The following is a 20,380-nucleotide window of genomic DNA, read 5'->3' as shown; positions in this document are numbered from 1 at the left end:
TTTATGGGTTACATTGCATAGTCAAAAGCCTATAGTATTTTTCTCTTTGATATTTATCATTCACAAATTAAATTAGAGCCCCTAGTTTCTTTACTCTCCCGTTTTTTCGTCGTATATTCACAAAAAAAAAATCCAAAATTATGTGAACATTTTATAAATTATGTGATTTACATAATTCCCAAATTCCTACATTTTGGAGTCGAAATGAATTTCTGGATTTCAAAATTTTAGAAATTGAAATTAGAAGTAGTACTCTTGTACTTACGGAAGAAAATTTTGATTTTTTTTTTCATAAAAGCTAATTTCGATCCATTGTCCCACTTTTACCCTTACATATGTCTGTACTCTGTACGATAAATTTTGAAATAAATATGCAAATAATGCATATATATGTTGCAAGAGTATATATGATAATTCAAGAAATAGAATATGACAAGAAATAGAAAAGCAAAATAAACAAATTTAAAACCATATTGAATTGAGTATTTGCGGATTAGCAAAATTCAAACCGCCAGATGAACGGCTACCACAAATAATGTTCAAGGTAATTAGCATCACCTCCCTTAATTATATTAATTCGGCAAACACAACCCAAATATTTAATTTTTTTGCATTCACCTCCCCTAAACTTTGATTATTTGGCAACTAGACTATAAACATATAAAAATTTGGCATCTACTTCATCTAATTTTATTATATATAAAAAGAAAACTTTATATTGTCCTTAATGTCGACAATGAAAATAAATAATAAATTTTTGTTTGTCTATATTATGTATATATAAATAAGAATTATCAAAATATTTCAACATTTAAGTACAAAATATGTTTTCATTAGAAATTTTCATCGATAAAATATAGCCACAAAAATAATTATCTACTATTGTTATTGACATTAGCAATAAATATTTATCTTCCAAATAAAAGAATAATATTAAAAAAAATAAATGGAGGCAAGTGTGGTTGTAAAATTATTATAGTTGAGTGATGATTACCCAATCTTTTAACTTTGTTTAACTTTTAAAATAATACTTTATTTAATGAAGTAGATATTTATTTAAAAATATATATATATTTGAATTGTTTATATTTATTTACGAGTACTATTTTGTATTGATATGCTTAATTATCGAAAGTATTGGAAGTCGACGGCTTGTCGGCAAGTCCTTATTGGAAATGGACATATTTGTATTTTTGTCAGAAACGATATTTTCAAACCTTAAAACCACTTTTTGCCACAACTTGATAGATTACATTCACCTCCCTGAGCTAAAACTTAATTACAAAATGTCCCTCTTTCTCTTAATAAATTACATCTGGATCCTTAAAGTTTGTAAATTTCTTACATCTATTCCTACAAGAGGGTGTTAAATGTAAGAAGACGATAAATTACAGGAAGTAGATGTAATTATGGAGACATGAAGTTTTTTTTTTTTTTAAATAGACCTTACCTCATTGGAACAGTTGTAATTTACCCCCTTAAATTTTCAATTGACTATTAAATCATGTAAATAATTAGGGAAGCAACAAAAATATTTAAAATTTTGCTATTCAAACATGTTTCTAACTTTTTAGAAATTGCAAAACGGTTTATAAGGTGTCCGTCCGGCAGGTGTCTTCGAGTTTCTGCCACGAAACGTAGAAATGTTGAGAAGTTTAAGTTTCCGTGAAACATAGCACATGAACCATTTTTCAAACATAACTAGGGTCGAAAATCAAATCAAGCTCATGACATTTAATTTGAGACCGTTCGTTAAAAAAATCATTCGAGCTTACTTAAATTAAAAGAATCCAACAAAATTCGCGCAAAAAAAAAAAAAAACAAACACTAAATGAACTGGTCGTTGAGAGCTTATCAAACCAAGTTCAAACACAGATTTAAAAAGGTCGATAAAAATTCAAACAAACTTGAAACTCGGCCTTCCCTCAAGTCAATAGAACTCAGAAGAATTAAGTTCCAAGATACATATACATTATAGTAATAGATATAGTTGAAAATGTTTTAATTTATTACATAATAATATAACATGATCTTGCATTCTCCAATCAAATCTTACCTTAAAAATTCCACACAGTTTGTAAACAGAGGAGAAAACCAGAGGACTTTATTAAACTGTAGTATTGTATTTAACTGTATATATATATATATATATTTCATTTTTACACACACATTACACATAGTAGATGTGAAAGAGTAAGGAGAAAACCAGCTGAGCTTCCATTTCTACCTACATCCCAAAGCTACAAGCTGCTTCCCTAAAATAAAGAAATAAAAAAAAAAAAAAGGGTTTGATCTCGATCACGATTCACGAATCACGAATCACGAAACAGAGGAGAAACTCCGGGGATGTATATAACTAACCACCCCTCTGGTAAATAAATCTCCACCCGTTTTTTAAAAAGTCGTTAATAGTAAAAAAAACTCGGACTTTACGCGATTCTAGTGATTCAAGAATCATCATCATCATGCCTGGTTTGCCAATTCCTTGTCGCCGATGAATGTGCCGTGAAATCCGTACGGAACCCTCGACGGGAGTTTGACGGAAGCTTCCAATTCCATAGAAACGGCGTTCACGATTTGCAGCTCCGATTTTGAATTTTTCTCGTCGTGGCTGAACGCGAGAATATAGCCGTTGTCGTCGTCGTCGTCTTCGTCGGATGAGTTGGGGTAGTCTCTAGGAAGAAAGAGAGGCTCTCCGCCGTACTTGTCGTCTCCGTACATGAATTTCTTGACTTCGCCAGTGAAGAGGTCCACCTTGGCGAAACCCGAAACTTTAGGCCACGGCTCTGCAATTGCGAGGTACGCGAACCGGGTTTTTCTCCCAAGTTTGTTCCGGTTGACCATCCCCGCTTCCAAGTTGACCTGTTCGGTCTCCGACAAGATGGGCTTCCTCGTTGACTCGCCGGTCTTCAAATTGAGACGGATTTCCGACAACACGCTTTTCAAACCCTCGTCGCACTCGTTGAAAATCGAGTCCGGCGGAGTCATACACGAACCGATGACCACGATTTCGTCGGTTTCTAATTCTTCCCATGCATTCCATAGATGGAAGCAGAAGCAATCCGGTACGTTTACCCACTTCATCTCCGACGAATCGGACGAGTATTTGTTTAAAACGCCGAATCGGCATACTTTTTCCTTGTCGTACACCACCGGAGAGCCGCCGCGGATCATTTCCGACAGCTTGAACACCACCTGCTGATCGGGGATGATGACGTGGTTCTCGGTGATTGCGAAATCGTGCATCATTGTCGGCTCGGCGAGCGGGATTTCGACGTCTTCTGATTTTTCGCCGGTTTTCGAGAATCGGAAGTATTTAAGGTACGGCTTCTGAACGACGTCGTAGCTGAGGGCGAAGAGTTCGCCGGAGACCGGGTCGATTTTGGGGTGTGCGATCATGGTGGAGTTCAGCTGGCCGTCGAAGCTGTACCTGCCGACGGTTTTGAGGTCGCCGGCGGGGGTGATGCTGACGTGGTAGGGAAGATCGTCTTCCGACATGGCTAATAGCCGGTTGTTGAAGTAGACGACTCCGGCGTTGGCGACGCCGGAGCCTTGGCCGTGGTCGACGAGCTTGAAGAGCCCACGCGCGTAGAAAAGCATCAGACGCGCGATTCCCGAGTGGCCGTGCAATTCGCCGATTGCCTTGGGGAAAATCGAGCGGCCCAAAGCGCGTTCCTGGACGAGCCTCTGCGTCTCCGTGAACCGGCAGGAGTAGCTGGCGGCGCCGTCGGCGAATTGGACGGCGTGGATCATACCGTCGCCGTCGAAGAAGTGGTGGCCCGCCTGCGGCTCCAGCAGGGGATTGGCGCCGTTTCTGACGTACACGCCTCGGACGGACTCCGGGATTTTTCCGACGACGGGGAGGCTGTGGGTGACGGGATGCTCCGGCACCGGCGAGAAGTTTCCGGCGATTTGGACGCCCGGGTCGGCTGTCTTGGGCAGAGGGAGGCGGAGCTCGTGGGCTGTTAATGCCCTCTCGACGGCGTCCAAGGCCATTGCTGCCGCTTTCTGAATCAAGTTCCGTTTTCGCTCCGACGGCTTTGCTGCGGCGGAGGCGGCGGCGGATTCCGGGTTGGCGGAAGGTGTTTGGTGGGTTGTTTTGGGGAAAACGATCGCCGGAGTTTGGAGAGAGCATTTGAAACTGTTGGTGGCGTTGTTTCTCCGGAGAGTGGTTCTTCTATTATTAGGATTGTGAAAAGACGAAAGTACCCCCATCTCCGGAATCGATGAATTAGCCAATTTGGGCTTAATCCAAGAACTCGTAGAGTATGTAGTTGAAATTGCCATGCTTCCCTATTTTAATTTATCACTGAAAAAAATAGTGACTACTTGAGTGTGTGTGTTTTGAGTGAGTGAGAGAGAGAGAGAAAGAGTGTATGTGTTTTAGAGAGAGAAAGTAGTGAATTTGTATGTGTTGTGTTGTGTGAGTTAAGATGAGAGAGGAAGTATATATAGAGTTGAGAAGTGGGGAAGAAGGTCCACGTGTTGGATACATAGAAAAGATTTGATAATAAAACGGGGGATTTTGGGAGGTCATTTAAAATTTCCACAATCTTTATTTATCCCCATGATAATAGTGATATACTCTTTGCAATTTTACGATTATATTGCCAATGTATATGTGAGCTTATTTATTAGGTTCTTGAAATATAATTTGAGATTACAACTTGATAATTACTCTTGAAGTAAATGCATTATTCAATAAATGAAAGTCTAACATCCACTCTAACTTATTATATAAAATCGTTTTTAGTAAGTTTTCAACGATATTATTTAGTCGTAATGTCAAAAGTCACAACTATTAATCATCAAGATCAAGAGTTTATCGCATTTTGGTATAATTCGGACATAATTACAATTAATTTGTGTCTATGCAGACGAGAGGGCCGGCCCAAGCCTATATGGGGCCTTGGACAAATAACCTATTTTTAGCCGTTTGTATTATTTTTTTTAATGAAAAATTAAATATTTTTGGTAGTTTTTATTATTTAATTATAAATATTAAAATGTTAATTCTTATATTATATTTTCTATAAAATGCATGCTCTATATAAATGTTTTCGTTTAGTTCTATAAAAAAAATATAAAATTTTATTCCATATTTGGGGGCCCTAATTCATAATACACGTAATTTAATTTAGGCGACTCTATGCATCTTAAACATAGTTTGGGGGCCAAGCTATAGGCCTAAGTGGCCTATGCACTGCCCTGACAGACGATGTACGTTTAGAGCGATTTGAGCACTAATAAACTCTTTATTCGAGATGGCTATAAGTCGATATTACAAGTACAAGGGGACCTTTTATAAATGTTTATAACCAGGGGGCTAGAAAAATGATGAATTGTTTGGATGAGTTAAAAGTCGAAATTGAGAAAATGTGGTGCGTTTTATAAAAAAATGAGATTTTTCGTTTGTAGCTCTGTTTATATATACAAACACGCTTAAGTGGTCTAGTTGGAAAAATGAGGATAGAACATTGTCTAACTGCACGAATTTAATTTCTCTCTCGTCAATACCTTTGAAAATCGAGTTTATTGTACATAATTTTTCCACATTATATTTCAAAAGTCATTTTAACATGAATAATTGCTTGGCATGGCATGATTTTCCACGAAAACTTATTTCAAAAAGATTAAAAAAAAAAAAAAAACAAAACAAATAAGCGAACAATTGAAATTGAGGGACTAGTCGGGAAATAAGAGGAAAAGGTAGCTCTATTTAAAAGTAGACAAAAGTCAATTTAATTAATATTTTTTTTATCTTAATCTATAAGTGATTAGTGAGAGAGTCGACTTTCTTGTTTACACGATGCTATAATAAAATTCAAAATTATCTAAATAAAGTTAGTTACTATTATCTACAGTATAAATAGATAGATTAGACATCAGAACGAGACCTTGTAAGATTGAAGAAACTCCCAATTTTCTTACTTCGTTAAACTATGAGTGTGAATGGGCTGAGACGGTTTGACAAACGCTCGAATTTGAACCCGAGTTGAGAGCTCGAACTTTCTGATGAGCCGAACTCGAGTTTATTTTTAGTTGTTCGTAAGTTTGCGAGCCGAGTCGGCTCGCGAGCTTTTTTTATTTTGTTTAATATAATTAATATAAGTTCATATAATTAATTAAAACAATTACAGTTAATTATTTTATTTCATAATTTTTATTAAAAAATTAAAATAATAAAAACCTAATAATATTAATAAAAAAAAATAAAAGAAAAATACACAAAATAGACTTATGCTTGAGCTCAAAATATCAAACTCAAAGAGTTAAACGTCGACAAATTAAATTCGAACTCGCCAAAAGAGTCAGGCTATGCTCGAGCTTGGCTCGTTTACATCGCTAAGTTAAACACCGCGTTGAATCCTTTAAAGCTGAATGCACCTTTTTCTCGTAAAACGTGGCAGTTGAGTTAAGGTTGTTTAACGCAAATCAAAAGGTCCAACACGCTTTGCCCCCCTACCGCCCAGCATTTTCTATTTCCTTTTTATTATCAGGTTCCCATTTGAAAACAACGTTAATGCCACTCTTAACTTTTTTTTTTTTCTCCTTTGGAAAATTAATTATAGGTAAAACTTATTGTAGTATTTCACTATTGTTAATATATACATGGTTATTAAAATCTGAAGATTTATTACTCAAATCTTTTGATTCGATTCGATTCCTACCTAAATCGGTTCGAATATATGATTAAATCTTAAATGTGGAAAAACAGATTACATTTTACGATTTACGATCTACGATTCTTACGATACAAGAAAATTTAAGTTTACTATTTAAAAAGATACTAAACTTTTATTATAAACAGTTAATTCGATTAATACATCATAAATTGTCAACACTTTCTTCAATAAAATACTATTAAAAAAAAAATCAGAATACAGTATTTTGATTCTACTCCTCATCTATAGTTAAAGTAGAAAAAATAATTTAAACATGTTATATTAGTGGCCAGAAGGCATTTGTATTCGATATGAATATGTATTTCGTCTAGTCGATATCGATTATGTCGTAGTTAGCTTCCTAACCTCATACAATTTAGCTTTAAAAGAATTAATTAAATGTGCACGCTAACAATGCCCCTTGTGTTTTTCAAAGGAATTTAGGTACCTATTAATTCATTGACAGCCTGCTTTAATTCCTTACATAATTAATTTCAAGATCATAGGGTAACTACCATATCTATCTTTGACCAATATTTTATCTGCCAAATTGTGCTATTTTACTATTTTATTTTTTTATTTTATATTTAAGTTTTTTAGTGTTTTTGTCCATGTCATGGATGACTCTTGCCAACAGAAAAAGGGTCCATTTAATAATCTTTAATTGGTAGGCCACAAATAAATAAATAATTAATTAATAAATAAAGGGCTGATTATGGATGATCTTTTTGACATCTGCAGCCATATCTCACCTTCAAAAAAATTAATTTAAAAAATAAGAAATTCCGAGGCTACGTGTTCCCTTTGAACATGGATTTGCTGGGGGTTCACACCTCCATTATTTTTATTTTTTTAATCCAATTTATATATTAAAATATACATATATCTTTTTGGTGGCAACAATTCTCTCACTCTCTCTCTCTCTCTCCCTCCCCCTTTTTAAGTTTATTAGTTAACCATCCCCCACAATTTAATGTAAGTAGTATATTATATTATCTACCAAAGTGCAATATCAAGAATTTAATTTCAACGTCAATGCATCAAGTTAATTGAATATTTCTATTTTTTTCTTAAAGTCCTTTAATTGGATTTTGTTACTATATAAAGTCTCTCGAGTTTTGTAATTATGTTATTTGGGATGGATCGGAATAGACGATTTTATATGTTCAACGGTAGTTATTACATGCAATTGAGACTAAAGACTAGACAATAAATGAGTTGGTAAGTAAACATGTAGCTTAGACAGTTTATTTGCAGAACATAGTTACATAGATGAGTAGGAGATTAAACTCGGTATTATCTTCATAATGCATTCCACATCACATATATGGAGCTTATACAGACAACTTAGGTTGCTTATTTATGGAGCTTACTAATTACATTAATAGATAAGAGTTTAGATTGAGTATTATCAGTACATGAATGTATGCATTCCACGGCACACAGAGAGCTTATAATAACAATCACGTATAGCTTAGTTAAAATAAATTGAAAAACACTTAAATCTCTGGTGCCTATCACCACGATCAACACCATCAACACCATCACCAAACAATATTTCATATTTTATCTTTCGGTTTTCATGAACATTTGAAGAAATTATTGCTAATTTTTTATATCCGAGCGGAGGAAAAAAATGTAGCTCAAAGCAGTGTGTTTGTGTGTGTCACTATGTCGGTGCGTGACTATGCGTGCATGGAGGTGTGATGGTGTGTGTGCATGACTGCGCGTAGTGTTTTGGCGACGATAGTGGGGGTGGAACGTATCTGAAGGATTGCAGGAGTGATGGAGGCGAAGGAGGGGGTAATTTCATCCTTGAAAAATAGAACTTACCCCTTAAAAGAGAATATAAATGAATTCAACTAATAAAAGAGCAACTCCAACAGAATATTATTAAATAGCTAAACTGCCTATTTGATACTTCAAAATTCAAAATTCTGCGTATTTTGACACTTCGCCTCTGAATGTAAATACTTCTTTAAAGTGTGGTATTATAAATTCAACCACCCAAATATTCATATCATAAGTCGATGGTGGCACCTACACAACTGTAAACTTTTAACTGATAATTAATTTGATATCTATAGTTGTTGAAGTATATGAATTTTAAATATGTATCAAAAATATTATCTGAAGTATCAAGTGAGTACTTGATAATTCAATCTTAGTTATTTACTATTGGCGTTGCTCTAAGGATAATGTTATTTTCAGAGAAAAAATATACAATTACCAATCTGAAGATGTAATAAATATTATCACGTGATATTTATAACTCATAAGAGTGATCTTTTTAGTAAAGTAAGAGAGTGTGGTATCAAATGACCCGAGCTTATCACATGCTTATGCATAGTTGTGACATGAGAATAAAGTATTATCCGATACTATAGTTGGATGTAGGTTCCTTTTTTATTTTTATTTTTATTTTTATTTTAAAATAAAATGAATATTGAATTCAAATATATATATCTAAGTTGATGACTAGTACTCGACAAGATAGGGCATTTTTTTGGATTTTTTTAACTGAGATTAGAGAAGTGTACACGTAGAGTATATATAAATTTATAATATTTAGTTTATAACTAAAATAGTTTGGTGATGATTGGCAATGACAAGCCCAACCAACTTGTTCCTTAAAACATCTTCCACGCTGTCCATGTTACATAAGCATGTTAGCACATGAATCACTAATTTTCTTATTAATAATAATATCTTAATTGTATTATTCTAATAGTCAATGCAAACCTAATTTTGCAACTTGACATAAATTAATTGTTGCCTTGAATTATCTACGAAACTAGAACAATTTTATTAGTTTAAAAGGATATTTTTAACCAAAAAATCCCAATCGCCCCAATAGATTAATTAGTAACTTATATTAATTTATAAAATTATTGTTATTATTTTCAATAATACATTTAAAAATATAATTATGGACGAACCAAAATAGATGGTGAATCACCCAAGACCTGCAAAATATAATCAATGAGCTGATTTTATCGTAATAAAATGGATCTTGATATCTATCGAATTACCCTGAAGAAAACGTAACTTTGGAGATGTTGACTGGCGAACAAATAATTCAGAGCATTATGAGAACCAATAAAGATGATGGAATTGAAAATGATAGTTCTACTACAAAGCCCGTTTCTTAGACATAACCTCATAAAACAACAATGTTATTAAAATTCTACCGTACTGTTTATCAATTTTCATCTCTAGAAAATAATTCTAATCCCGAGCCGCAAAAAAATTGAAAAAAAATGATCATAACTCTAAGGTGATGTTTGCAAAAACTTATTTAAAAGCAGAAGTTAGTGGTGGTGAGTTAAGTTGGGATTAAATATTTATTTCTAAAAGTTGAAGGTGTTTGCAAATTAACTGAAAAATCAACTAAAAAAAAAAAAAAAAACAGCTAGATAAGTGTTTTTAAAATTATAGCTTAAAGAACTTATTTTAAGAGAAGTAAAACTAAAATTATTTTGCAAACACCTAAAAACAGATCATGTAATAAAAAAAATTCATCCTCTATTTTTAAAAACTTTAACAAACACGAACTAATTGGAGGTGTGGAAAATAATTGAAGTCAAAACCACATTAAGCCGAAAGTTTAAGAATAGAAAGGGAAATTTGTGTGAAAACGGCCAAATATATTGGGGCTGAAAGGTGTTTTGTCTCTGGCCCCACCCAGTTTTCCGTTGACCAATACTGATTTGACTAATCTTATTTCCTACAAAAACACATGTATTAAAAAAAAATCATAATTACCCACCAAGAAAAAACTCAAAATCATCCAAACGCAGATTCTGAACTTTTCTTCACCCGAGTGATAGAAGAAAAGTAAAATAAAACAAATGTGCTAAATTTTTTTATTTTTTTTTAATACTCAATATTTTCTCTTGTAAATACTACATTTGATAATCTTTTTCACCTTTAATTTACACACAATTACAAATACATAAGCTAACATGTTACCCTTTTTGTTTATGCATGCATGTTTAGCTTAATAAATGAATCTCCAAAATTATTCAAAAGTTTATCTCTGCTTTAAACAAATGTTTTGACTGGTATAATAAATAATGTATTCCCTATAAGTTGGAGATGCGCCATTTTTTTTAACAGAAACTACTATTTCAACAGAATAGAGTGCGTACAAACATTCAAAGTACATAATATTCAGAAAACATATCATCAAACAACAGTTTGTTCAAAAACTTAGAGTATTCATCAAAATACACGGTTTCACCCGGAGATAGAGTAGTTCCCATTTTAGCACGGGCATCTGCAAGGTTATTGACTTCCCGATAGCAAAAGTTGATACTAATTTACGTATTTTAATTTTCAAATTATCTTCCAAGAAGAAATTTTTTCAACACCTTTAAATATATTTTATATATATATATTTTTTTAACCAAAAATATCTCACAAAGCCTTGTTCTTCTTCAATACTTGATGTATTTTAAATAAAAGTGTTATTTTAATAGATTTGCATTTTTTTTAGCTTAAGCAAGCTTTGAAAAAACAATCAATGTTCCTTTATAAAAAAACAAAAAAAAAATGTTAAAAAATAAAAATAAATAATACAATATTCTAACTCGGTTGCATGTAGTTGTCCTATAAACTAGATTAGAGTATGCAGCCTGCAATGCTTATCTCATGATACTAAACTATGTTTGGAAGTTAGGTCCAATTAGAGATGACACAAATTGATGTCGATTTTCATTACTTTCTCACTAATTAAAAGGAGTGGTTGTTATAATTAGTCCAATTGCTTACTCAATGATGTTTGCTAATGTGGTCAAGTTACTTTAGTTTAATGAATTAGTTTTTTTACTATATATAGATCTAAATTGCTACCGGCCAGTTGTCCTAAAATTAATTGTTGTCGGGAAATACGTAAAGTTTAGCTTTATAATGCATTCAGCACGCAAAAGCGCCCATGATATTCAATTCTGGGATGCCTATATTCGGGCTTCCTCACGTGGACAATTGCTGCCAAATCGAGGAAATCAAATGACCGGCGATCCACATTAACAAGATTTAATGGGATTGAAATTTTCTAAATTAATTGAAGTTATCTTATCATCATTTCTCACTTTATTGTATTTAATTATGCTAATTTTGACCTTTTATAAATGGGTATTAAATACTCAATCTTAGCTTGTCGCTTTTTTATCGTTATCTATCCATAAGTTACATTTAAAACATGGTTAATTTAATTATTCTGCCAATGTTATTGGAAGAAATAGTTTGTAGTGTTTTTAGTAAGGATCAATAAAAGACGTACAAGTTAGTTCTATAGTACTTAATTAGTTGCAAACAACGAATAGCGAATAGAGGTGAAAATCGGACAGAACATATCGTAATTAACTTTTTCGGAATTTTTTTTTCCTGAAAGTACAAAACTTATTCCAATTCCAAAATTTTCGAATCTAGAAATTCGTTCTAATTCCAAAAGCTATGAAGTTTTTGGAATTTCAAAAATTTGGAAGTTACATAAGATTTAACATTTTTTAAAAGTTTCGAAAACTTTCAGAAATAAGATCATAGAATTAAAACTACTCATATGAGGAATTCTAATATTTTAAATATAATTATAATGATTCCAATTTCACTACGCACCTATTTTGTTTTGTTTGCAGACACCTATTTTCAAATACCAAATAAAATTATAAACCCGAAATGATAAAAATCAAAATTATGGAAGAAAATAGATCTTTCTTTACCTAAAAAATAGCAATTGGAATATTTTAGCTCTCTAACATGGTGCAAAAGGTTAACGTATGTAAATAATTAATTTATTTTACACCAAGTAAAAGAAATAAGATACAATATATACTTTTTGAAAAAAAAATTGGAATTTTAAAATTCATTTTGAAAATTAAATCGGATTGGAAATTGAAAATTCCAAATATTTGTTTACAGAATTCCAATTCCAATCCAAAACAGTCGTATAATATCGAAATTCTAACATCTGAAAATGGGATTTAAAAAAGTTATTCCAAAATCGAAAATTTTCTGACATGATACGGCGGAAATTGGAAATTCCATTCCAACTTTTACCCCTACATTTCAATAACATTGACATGCTGGTCAACTCAAAAATAAATAATTTTACTACGATTTTACATTTTCTTTAAATTAATTGGATTGTCTACAAGATCGATCTCCACAAGAAGATTCCGTCTCGACTCATTTACATTGATAATATAAGTATTATTCTTTTTCAAGAACCAATAATATAAGTGTTAGATAAACTTTTGTAATAACCCAATTTAAGCACTTTTCTTGACGTATGGGTAAAACTTTGTAAAAGTGATTTTGATTTGATTATGCGCGTGGATTTAATTGATTTTTTTTCCAGTAATTTAGTATGACTTCCCTAACATCTAGTTTGTCTTTAATGGATGATTACCTGAAACTTCTAGAAGAAAGGAGTTTATGAAACTTCCTAGAATAATGTAAGACTTTTTAAATTAAAAAAGTTATCTATTACTCGTTATTTTTATTTATTTTTCTAAATTTAAAACATTGAAAAAACAAGGCTTAATTCCACTTTGCACCCTTGAAATATACCATTTTGGCACTTTGCACCCTCGAAAAATAATAATAGCACTTTGCACCCTCAAAACACAATAAATCATTCACAATGCACCCTCAATTGAATAATAAAGGCAATTTTATTTTTCATTGGTGTTTTTCTTTTTTGGGTACAAAATAAAAAAAAAATTGTTGTTTTCTTGAACCTCAAACCTAATTTCGAGCGGACAAAGTGCGAAAAAATAAAAATTACACCGGATTATTTAAAAAAAACTACATTATCTTTCAAAAGAAAAATAAAAAAAATAATCTTTTATCACTAAATTATTCGATTGTGGATCTTTTATGTCACTGTTTGTAAAATATTAGGTGAAAATATTTGGAAGAAACAATAATTTTCAGATAACTTGATAACGTAATAGTTGAATGATTTTTTTTCGTAAAATATTTTATTTTGATAAAACAATATATTTTTTAAATATGTTGATGGAATGTATTTTTATTTTTGAACTTTATAGTTTCAAAATGATTGATGAATAAAAAAAATATTTGACATTTGACATCCTAAAAAAATATCACTACAAATATTAAATTTATATTTTTTAGCTTTAAAAAATCATTTGGGGTGCATTATGCATGATTTATTGTATTTCGAGGGTGCAAAGTGCTATTAACTTATTTCGAGGGTGCAAAGTGCCAAAATGGTATATTTCAAGGGTGCAAAGTGGAGTTAAGCCAAAAAACAATTAGAAAAATAAGAATAAACAAATGTATTTTTCTGAAAATAAAAATTTCTAAGGCTATTCCCCAATTATTATTTATGAAATAATAATTGGGAATACATATAATAAATAATGATATATAGTTTTAACTTATAGCAAAATTTGTTATATGCTATTCACGATAAATTTTGCTAGATTATATTATGGGGCTAAATCCCGGCATACTAAAATTTACTAAATCCCACACATAGATTAAAAAAAAAAATCTCTCTAGCTACTCATATTCTATCTAACTTCTCTCTAAGATGATTTTATCCAAGTCACTCAAAATTTATTATTTTTTTACGTGAATAATCATAAAAAATGAGTTCAGTTTTAATTATATTTATTCGATTTTATTAAGCTTATTTAATTGTTCAAATTCATATCAATTCGATTTTTTTTCCTCAAATTCCAACTTTATTTTAGTTTGAACATGTGAAGATTTTTGTCAAATTCGAACTTGGAATGCTAGGGACGTTTGTAGTGTGTGATTTTGTGAAAAAATTAGGGAAACAGAAGGGTGGAGAAGGAGAAGAGAAGATTTTAAAGAGAGAAATATATTTTGGTTATGTGCGTGATTAAGTAAAATTAGTACATGATTTTGCATTTCAGTTATATTATACCATACGCACGTATAGATTGATAACGTTTGACATATATATATATATATATATATATATATATATATATATATATATATATATATATATATATATATATATATATATATATATATATATATATATATATATATATATATATATATATATATATATATGTGTGTGTGTGTGTGTGTGTGTGAAAAATTATCCAACATAGTTTAATAGGTATAGTTAGTATAATGTTTTAAAAATCAGACCGAATATTAGCCCGAATAAGCTATTGGGTCATGGTTGGACCGGTTCAACCGGTATTCAATAGGTCTTTTATTTTTTTATTTTTTATTTATATATACTTGTTATACTAAATAAATCAAATTTTCACCATGCTACTTAACTCATTACTCATTTCAATTGAAACGTAAATGAAGACTACGTTTATTTTACACTCAACATATCAACACACACATATAATATTGAATCATTTCAAATATTATAGAAATTATAATCTAAAATAATATGTCTTCCAATATCAAAATTTTTATTTTGATTTAATTTTGTTTATTTCAACTGGGAAGTAAAAAAGACATCCATTTTGTTTGTTTATTGAAATAGAGGCACAATTTTGGAGAAACAAAAAAAACCTGATTTTTACTCGAGTTCGGATATTACAGTTCAACCAGTTAAATCGGACATCAATAATCCGTCAAAGTCCCATAATACTTTTCAAATATTTTAATTAAAAAAACTAATATCTAGAGAGATAAGATATTGACATGGACTTTTAATTTTTTATTTTTGTAAACCACAAAAGGAAGAAAGAAAGAAGGAAATTGTTTTATTCTGGTTAAGATTATAGATACATAGTATTATTTTGATCTTATTAATTTTGTTTTTTTCTAAGGCAGAATCTAGTTAGGATCCAACGGCTAGAAAACAGTGTTAGTACTGAGTAATCTTAATCAGCCTTTGAACATTTGACACGTCAACAAACAATAGAATCTCTAATAAAAGGGACATAATATTATCCCCTCGACTCAAACGTGTGATTAAATCGACCGTACCCATTCATGAGTTGACACGTCTCTTTCGCAGCGTTTAAAATTATTTATTTTGTATGATACGTTCGTTTTAAATAAAATTTTCGCAAAAGTTTGTATTGATTCTGTCCATTTTTGTGAATTTCACTATATAAGATGTTTTAAGAGCCGATAAACTATCACATCTTTTCTTTAGAATTTTTTTTAAAGTGTTTGGGTAATGAGCCGACCCTGCAATCAAGGTCGCGAGAGAAATTGTTTTGCACGTTTTTCATTGCTTCCACAAAGCTCATAAATTTTAGTATGTTCTACTTGTAATACTTAATTTGAGCGTCACGGAATAATCATCGAATCAAGAACGGCACCTTTCCTAATGTGTTTTTAGACATATCGTGAATTAACGCTCTCTTCTCTTCCAATTCGACCGTTCATCGAATTCAACTATAGTGAAATTAGAAATACCGTACCCCAAGGCAGGAGAGGTTCCCTCTTTCAGCTTCCAAAACTTGAAAATTTTTAAGGTCTTCATATTTTTAAAATATTTTATATACACATAAATAAATATATATTTTTTTTATTTTTTTTATTTTTTATTTTTTATTTTTTATTTTTGAATAAATTAATTCAGTTGAAGAATCATCTACAAGAAATTGTTTGTGACTTATGTAATTTTGCCCAGTAGGCTTTTTCTTATAGGTGGACTGGTTCTTCACTATTTAATGGGCTGTTGTACTATTTTATAACGGGCCGTAAAACTTATGGCATAATCATCTTAATATAAATGTTGAATTTATACATGTGGCATTTTTATATAACCTTTGCGAGAAAAAAAGAAAAAGAAAAATAAAAATAAATAATTTGGCCTTGGCGAAAATTGAAAAAAAAAAAAGAAAAATAATGAGGTGGAAAAAGGCTAGATTGCAATAATAAAGTAGGGCAAACGGTCACCCATAAACTAAAGTCAAATTACGCAAAAACCACTTATGTTTAGGTGATTACAGTGTCAAGTTTTACCTACTGGAAAATGTGTTTTTTAATAGGACAATATATAGTTGAGGGAGTAATTGTAATTACTCAAATAAAAGAAATTTTTTTTCTTCATAATTTAACATTAGCTAAGAGACTGTAATTAACCTATGGTGCCATTAAACACCAAACCACCAGAAAAGAATAATCAACAAAAACTCCATCATTTTCTTTTGTTCTCCCTCCTTTTTATTATTTATTATTTTTAATTGTATATGAGTCAAGTTGTAAAGATTCTTTTCCAACTTAATTTGTTAGCCTAATGATAGTAAAGCCAAGTTGATTCAAAGCTTAATTCTCAAGAACAACTAGGCCGGGAATATTTTAATTTGGGATATTGTATAATTAAGAACAATATTTTTCTTACAAATATACCCTTGAATAATGGTGAATCATATTTTTTTTTTGGAAATGAGTGATAACCCCTAGTTTTGAAAATATATATGAGTAGGTCCAAAGAATTTTTCCTTCCTAGTCAAAAACCAAAATTCTGAACTTAATTTGTGAGACCCCCTGAACAACATAAAATACCTGTTTTGCCCTTTTAATTCAATTCAATAAATAACCTAATCGCCTAACCCCTCTCTTCCATTCACACGTCCGCCGTTTACATTCCTCCTCTCGGTTTCTCTTTATCTCCCCCTCTCTCTCTAACTCTCTCTCCCCACTGTTCTTATTTCGAGAGAAAAATATTTATCCAAATCTCGCGGTTGGTTCGGATTCAGGTTCCCTTCAAATTCGAAACCCTAGGTTTCAGAGAAAAATCGCAAATGTCATGGTCATCGGAAGAACTTCCCTCGCTGCGAGAGATTTCCAGATTGTTCCGGTGGCGGAGATGGAGCTGTTGTCTTCTGACCATCATTCACCTGAGTGCCTTTCATGGAAACAGGTGCTTAATTAATTATATATTATAAATTATGTTTGTTCTTTTAATTTTTGACTAATATTGTAATTCTGAATATTCGTAAGGTGCTAAACTGTGTTAGTGATAATTCACTACAAGAAAGTTCGCATTTGGCTACAATGAATTTCGTTGCTAATTCCATTCGCAACGAAAATAAGTCGTTGCTAGCTTCGTTGTCTTTTATTTGTTACGGAAAGTTCGGGGCAACGAATTAAAAGTTGTTGCCAATACATTTAGTTTGCGCAACGAATTCATGTCGTTGGCAAATATTTTTCGTTGCCTATACATTTAGAATGCACAATGAATATATTTTGTTGGCAATTATATATCGTTGCCAATGTATTATGTATACACAATGAATTTATTTTCGTCGCCAATAGTATACACAACGAATTTATTTTCGTTGCCAACAATTTATTTCATTGCAAAACTATGGTCCGGATTGTTATCCAAGCCGGACCCACATCCGCCAACCCGACCCACATCCATTGGACCACCGAGCCAAGCCGGACCCACATCCATTGGACCACCGAGCTACTTCGGAATATGAATAGTTGGGTCGAACTCACGACCGGCCCAACGCGCTGATAAATGTTAAATATATGAAAATATGACAATGGTAGGAATTGAACCCTGGTTGATTTGAGGTTAGAGCCCCTTCAAACCGCTAAGGCAACATTATATTCTGCAAATTGGCAGAAAATAAATTTATAAAAACTAAATAGACAAAGAAAAATATTTAATATAGTTATATAAATAAATAAGATTTTTTTTATCATATTTTATTATATATATATATATATATATATATACACATATAATAATAATAATAATAATAATAATAATAATAATAATAATAATAATAATAATAATAATAATAATAATAATAATAATAATAATAATAATAATAATAATAATAATAATAATAATAATAATAATAATAATATATTCAATAAATGAAAATCAAGAAAAAATAGTTGGTTTGTAAATTGACAACGATTATATCTTGTTGCCAAATCACTTGGAACATTTACAAACGATTATATTTTGTTGCCAAATTACTTGGAGTATTTACAACAAAATATTTCGTTGTCTTTTATCACTTACTGGCAACAAAATAAATTTGTTGTCGTTGTATATGTATTTACTACAATTTTATATCGTAACAAAAAGAAACACTCTTTTGCAACAAATGAAGTTGTTGTCTTACATTAAATTCGTTGCGAAATATATATGATATTATTCACAACAATAGTTTTCGTTGCCTATGAGATTCAAAGGCAACAAAAATTTCTTGTTACAAAAAGGTTATTTTTTAGCCACAAATACTATATTTCGTTGCTAAAATATAATTATTGGCAACGAAATTAATTTCGTCCACAAAGAAATCGTTGTCTATTTTACATTTTCTTGTAGTGATTTGTAATAATTAAATTGGATATTTATCTCAGATAAATTTTTGGAAGACATGCTACTGTAGTACTGTTGTATCTGGAGAATTGTTGGACCAAATAGATAAGAATTAACTCAAAGAGCCATTGCAATTTATTATATTACTGAGCTTATGATTTAATTTGTAGATTTGTATATATTTTTAATTTTTTTTATAGATGGTCAGCAAATTGGTGCTGCAAATTGAAATCTCTGGTGTGGAATGGCGACAGTGCCATAATTAGATCAGTGCTTGATGAAATTACTCAAAAGTATAGTCGTCCGTATAAGGTTTGATTTAATTTTCATTTTCGATTTTAGTGTTCGTTTTCTCTAACTCGTATATTTTACCGCAGGTTGCTACTTCATACAATAAGGAATGATGGGGAATAGTACACTATGAAGTTAAATTTATTAAGAGTATAGAACATTGTAGATGACTATAGTCATATACAGTAACATTACTACATGTTACTGTAGTCGACTATAGATATATATAGTAACATTACTATATGTTACTGTAGTCGACTATAGTCATATATAGTAACATTACTACATGTTATTGTAGTCGACTATAGTCATATATAGTAACATTACTACATGCTACTGTAGTTGACTATAGTCATATATAGTAGTAACATATAGCAACATGTAGTCATGTGTGGGCTATGTGTTTTTTTTAAATGAAGAGTGATGATGATGATTTGTTTTTTGTTGAAGAACATGTGCATGTTATTGTGTATTTCAATCTATATTTGTACATATTGATTTATAAAATCAAGATTTAAATTGTGATCTTTGTTGTTTCGTGTCGATGATGTTTTTTTTGTATATAATCAGCGATCTACATAATCGGTTGACTATATATAACTATACATAATTGTATATAATTTTGGAGTAAAAAGAAGGTACATGACTATATATAACTCTATGTGACTAGATAACATATAACATACTATAGTCATATGAAGTTAATATCTGTACAGGAAACTTGCTAAAAAATTATTTCAAAAAAAAAATTAAAAATTCGAAAAATTTAAAAAATTAAAAAAAATTAAAAAATTAAAAAATTAAAAAAATTAAAAATTAAAAAAAAAAGTAAAAATTAAAAAATTAAAAAATTAAAAATAATAAGAAAATAAACATTTATATTGTTTTATTAAAAAAATATATAAAAATGATACATGCAGACCCAATAAGGCTAAATGCAGTTGGGTAATGGGCATTATGCTGAATGCAGGGGTAATAATATTGAATGCAGTTGGCACAATAGTGCTTTTGCCTCTCCAGGGGTGTATCTCAAAGGAAGAATTTTAGGGGTGGACCTATCCCTATATATTTTCCATACTAGGGGTGTATATCAAATGGACCCTTTTTTTTATCAATCCAATATTTGTACCATCCTTCTGCCGTC

The 20,380-nt window shown here is 31.0% G+C and overlaps 1 protein-coding gene and 1 long non-coding RNA gene across 2 annotated transcripts; one reads left to right on the top strand and one right to left on the bottom strand.

Annotated features, from left to right (window-relative positions):
* Positions 1-2,123: 2,123 nt before the first annotated feature.
* Positions 2,124-4,671, bottom strand: LOC105957101 (9-cis-epoxycarotenoid dioxygenase NCED1, chloroplastic). The gene has a single exon (XM_012981017.2). It carries the CDS (start codon positions 4,285-4,287, stop codon positions 2,464-2,466), a length of 1,824 nt encoding a protein of 607 aa, XP_012836471.2. The 5' UTR covers positions 4,288-4,671; the 3' UTR covers positions 2,124-2,463.
* A 12,564-nt stretch (positions 4,672-17,235) lies between these two features.
* Positions 17,236-19,773, top strand: LOC105950588 (uncharacterized). The gene is made up of 3 exons (XR_016029104.1): positions 17,236-17,520; positions 19,146-19,257; positions 19,323-19,773. It is a non-coding gene; the product is annotated as an uncharacterized LOC105950588 (long non-coding RNA).
* The last annotated feature ends 607 nt before the right edge of the window (positions 19,774-20,380 follow it).

Source organism: Erythranthe guttata, chromosome 13 (genome assembly GCF_056151865.1).
Source record: "Erythranthe guttata isolate IM_541 chromosome 13, IM_541, whole genome shotgun sequence".
NCBI lineage: Eukaryota > Viridiplantae > Streptophyta > Magnoliopsida > Lamiales > Phrymaceae > Erythranthe > Erythranthe guttata.
This window is presented reverse-complemented; position numbering and strand designations above follow the sequence as displayed.

Excerpts from the sequence above, each read along its gene's own strand:
- LOC105957101 (XM_012981017.2), bottom strand. The coding sequence starts at position 4,287 with ATGGCAATTTCAACTACATACTCTACGAGTTCTTGGATTAAGCCCAAA.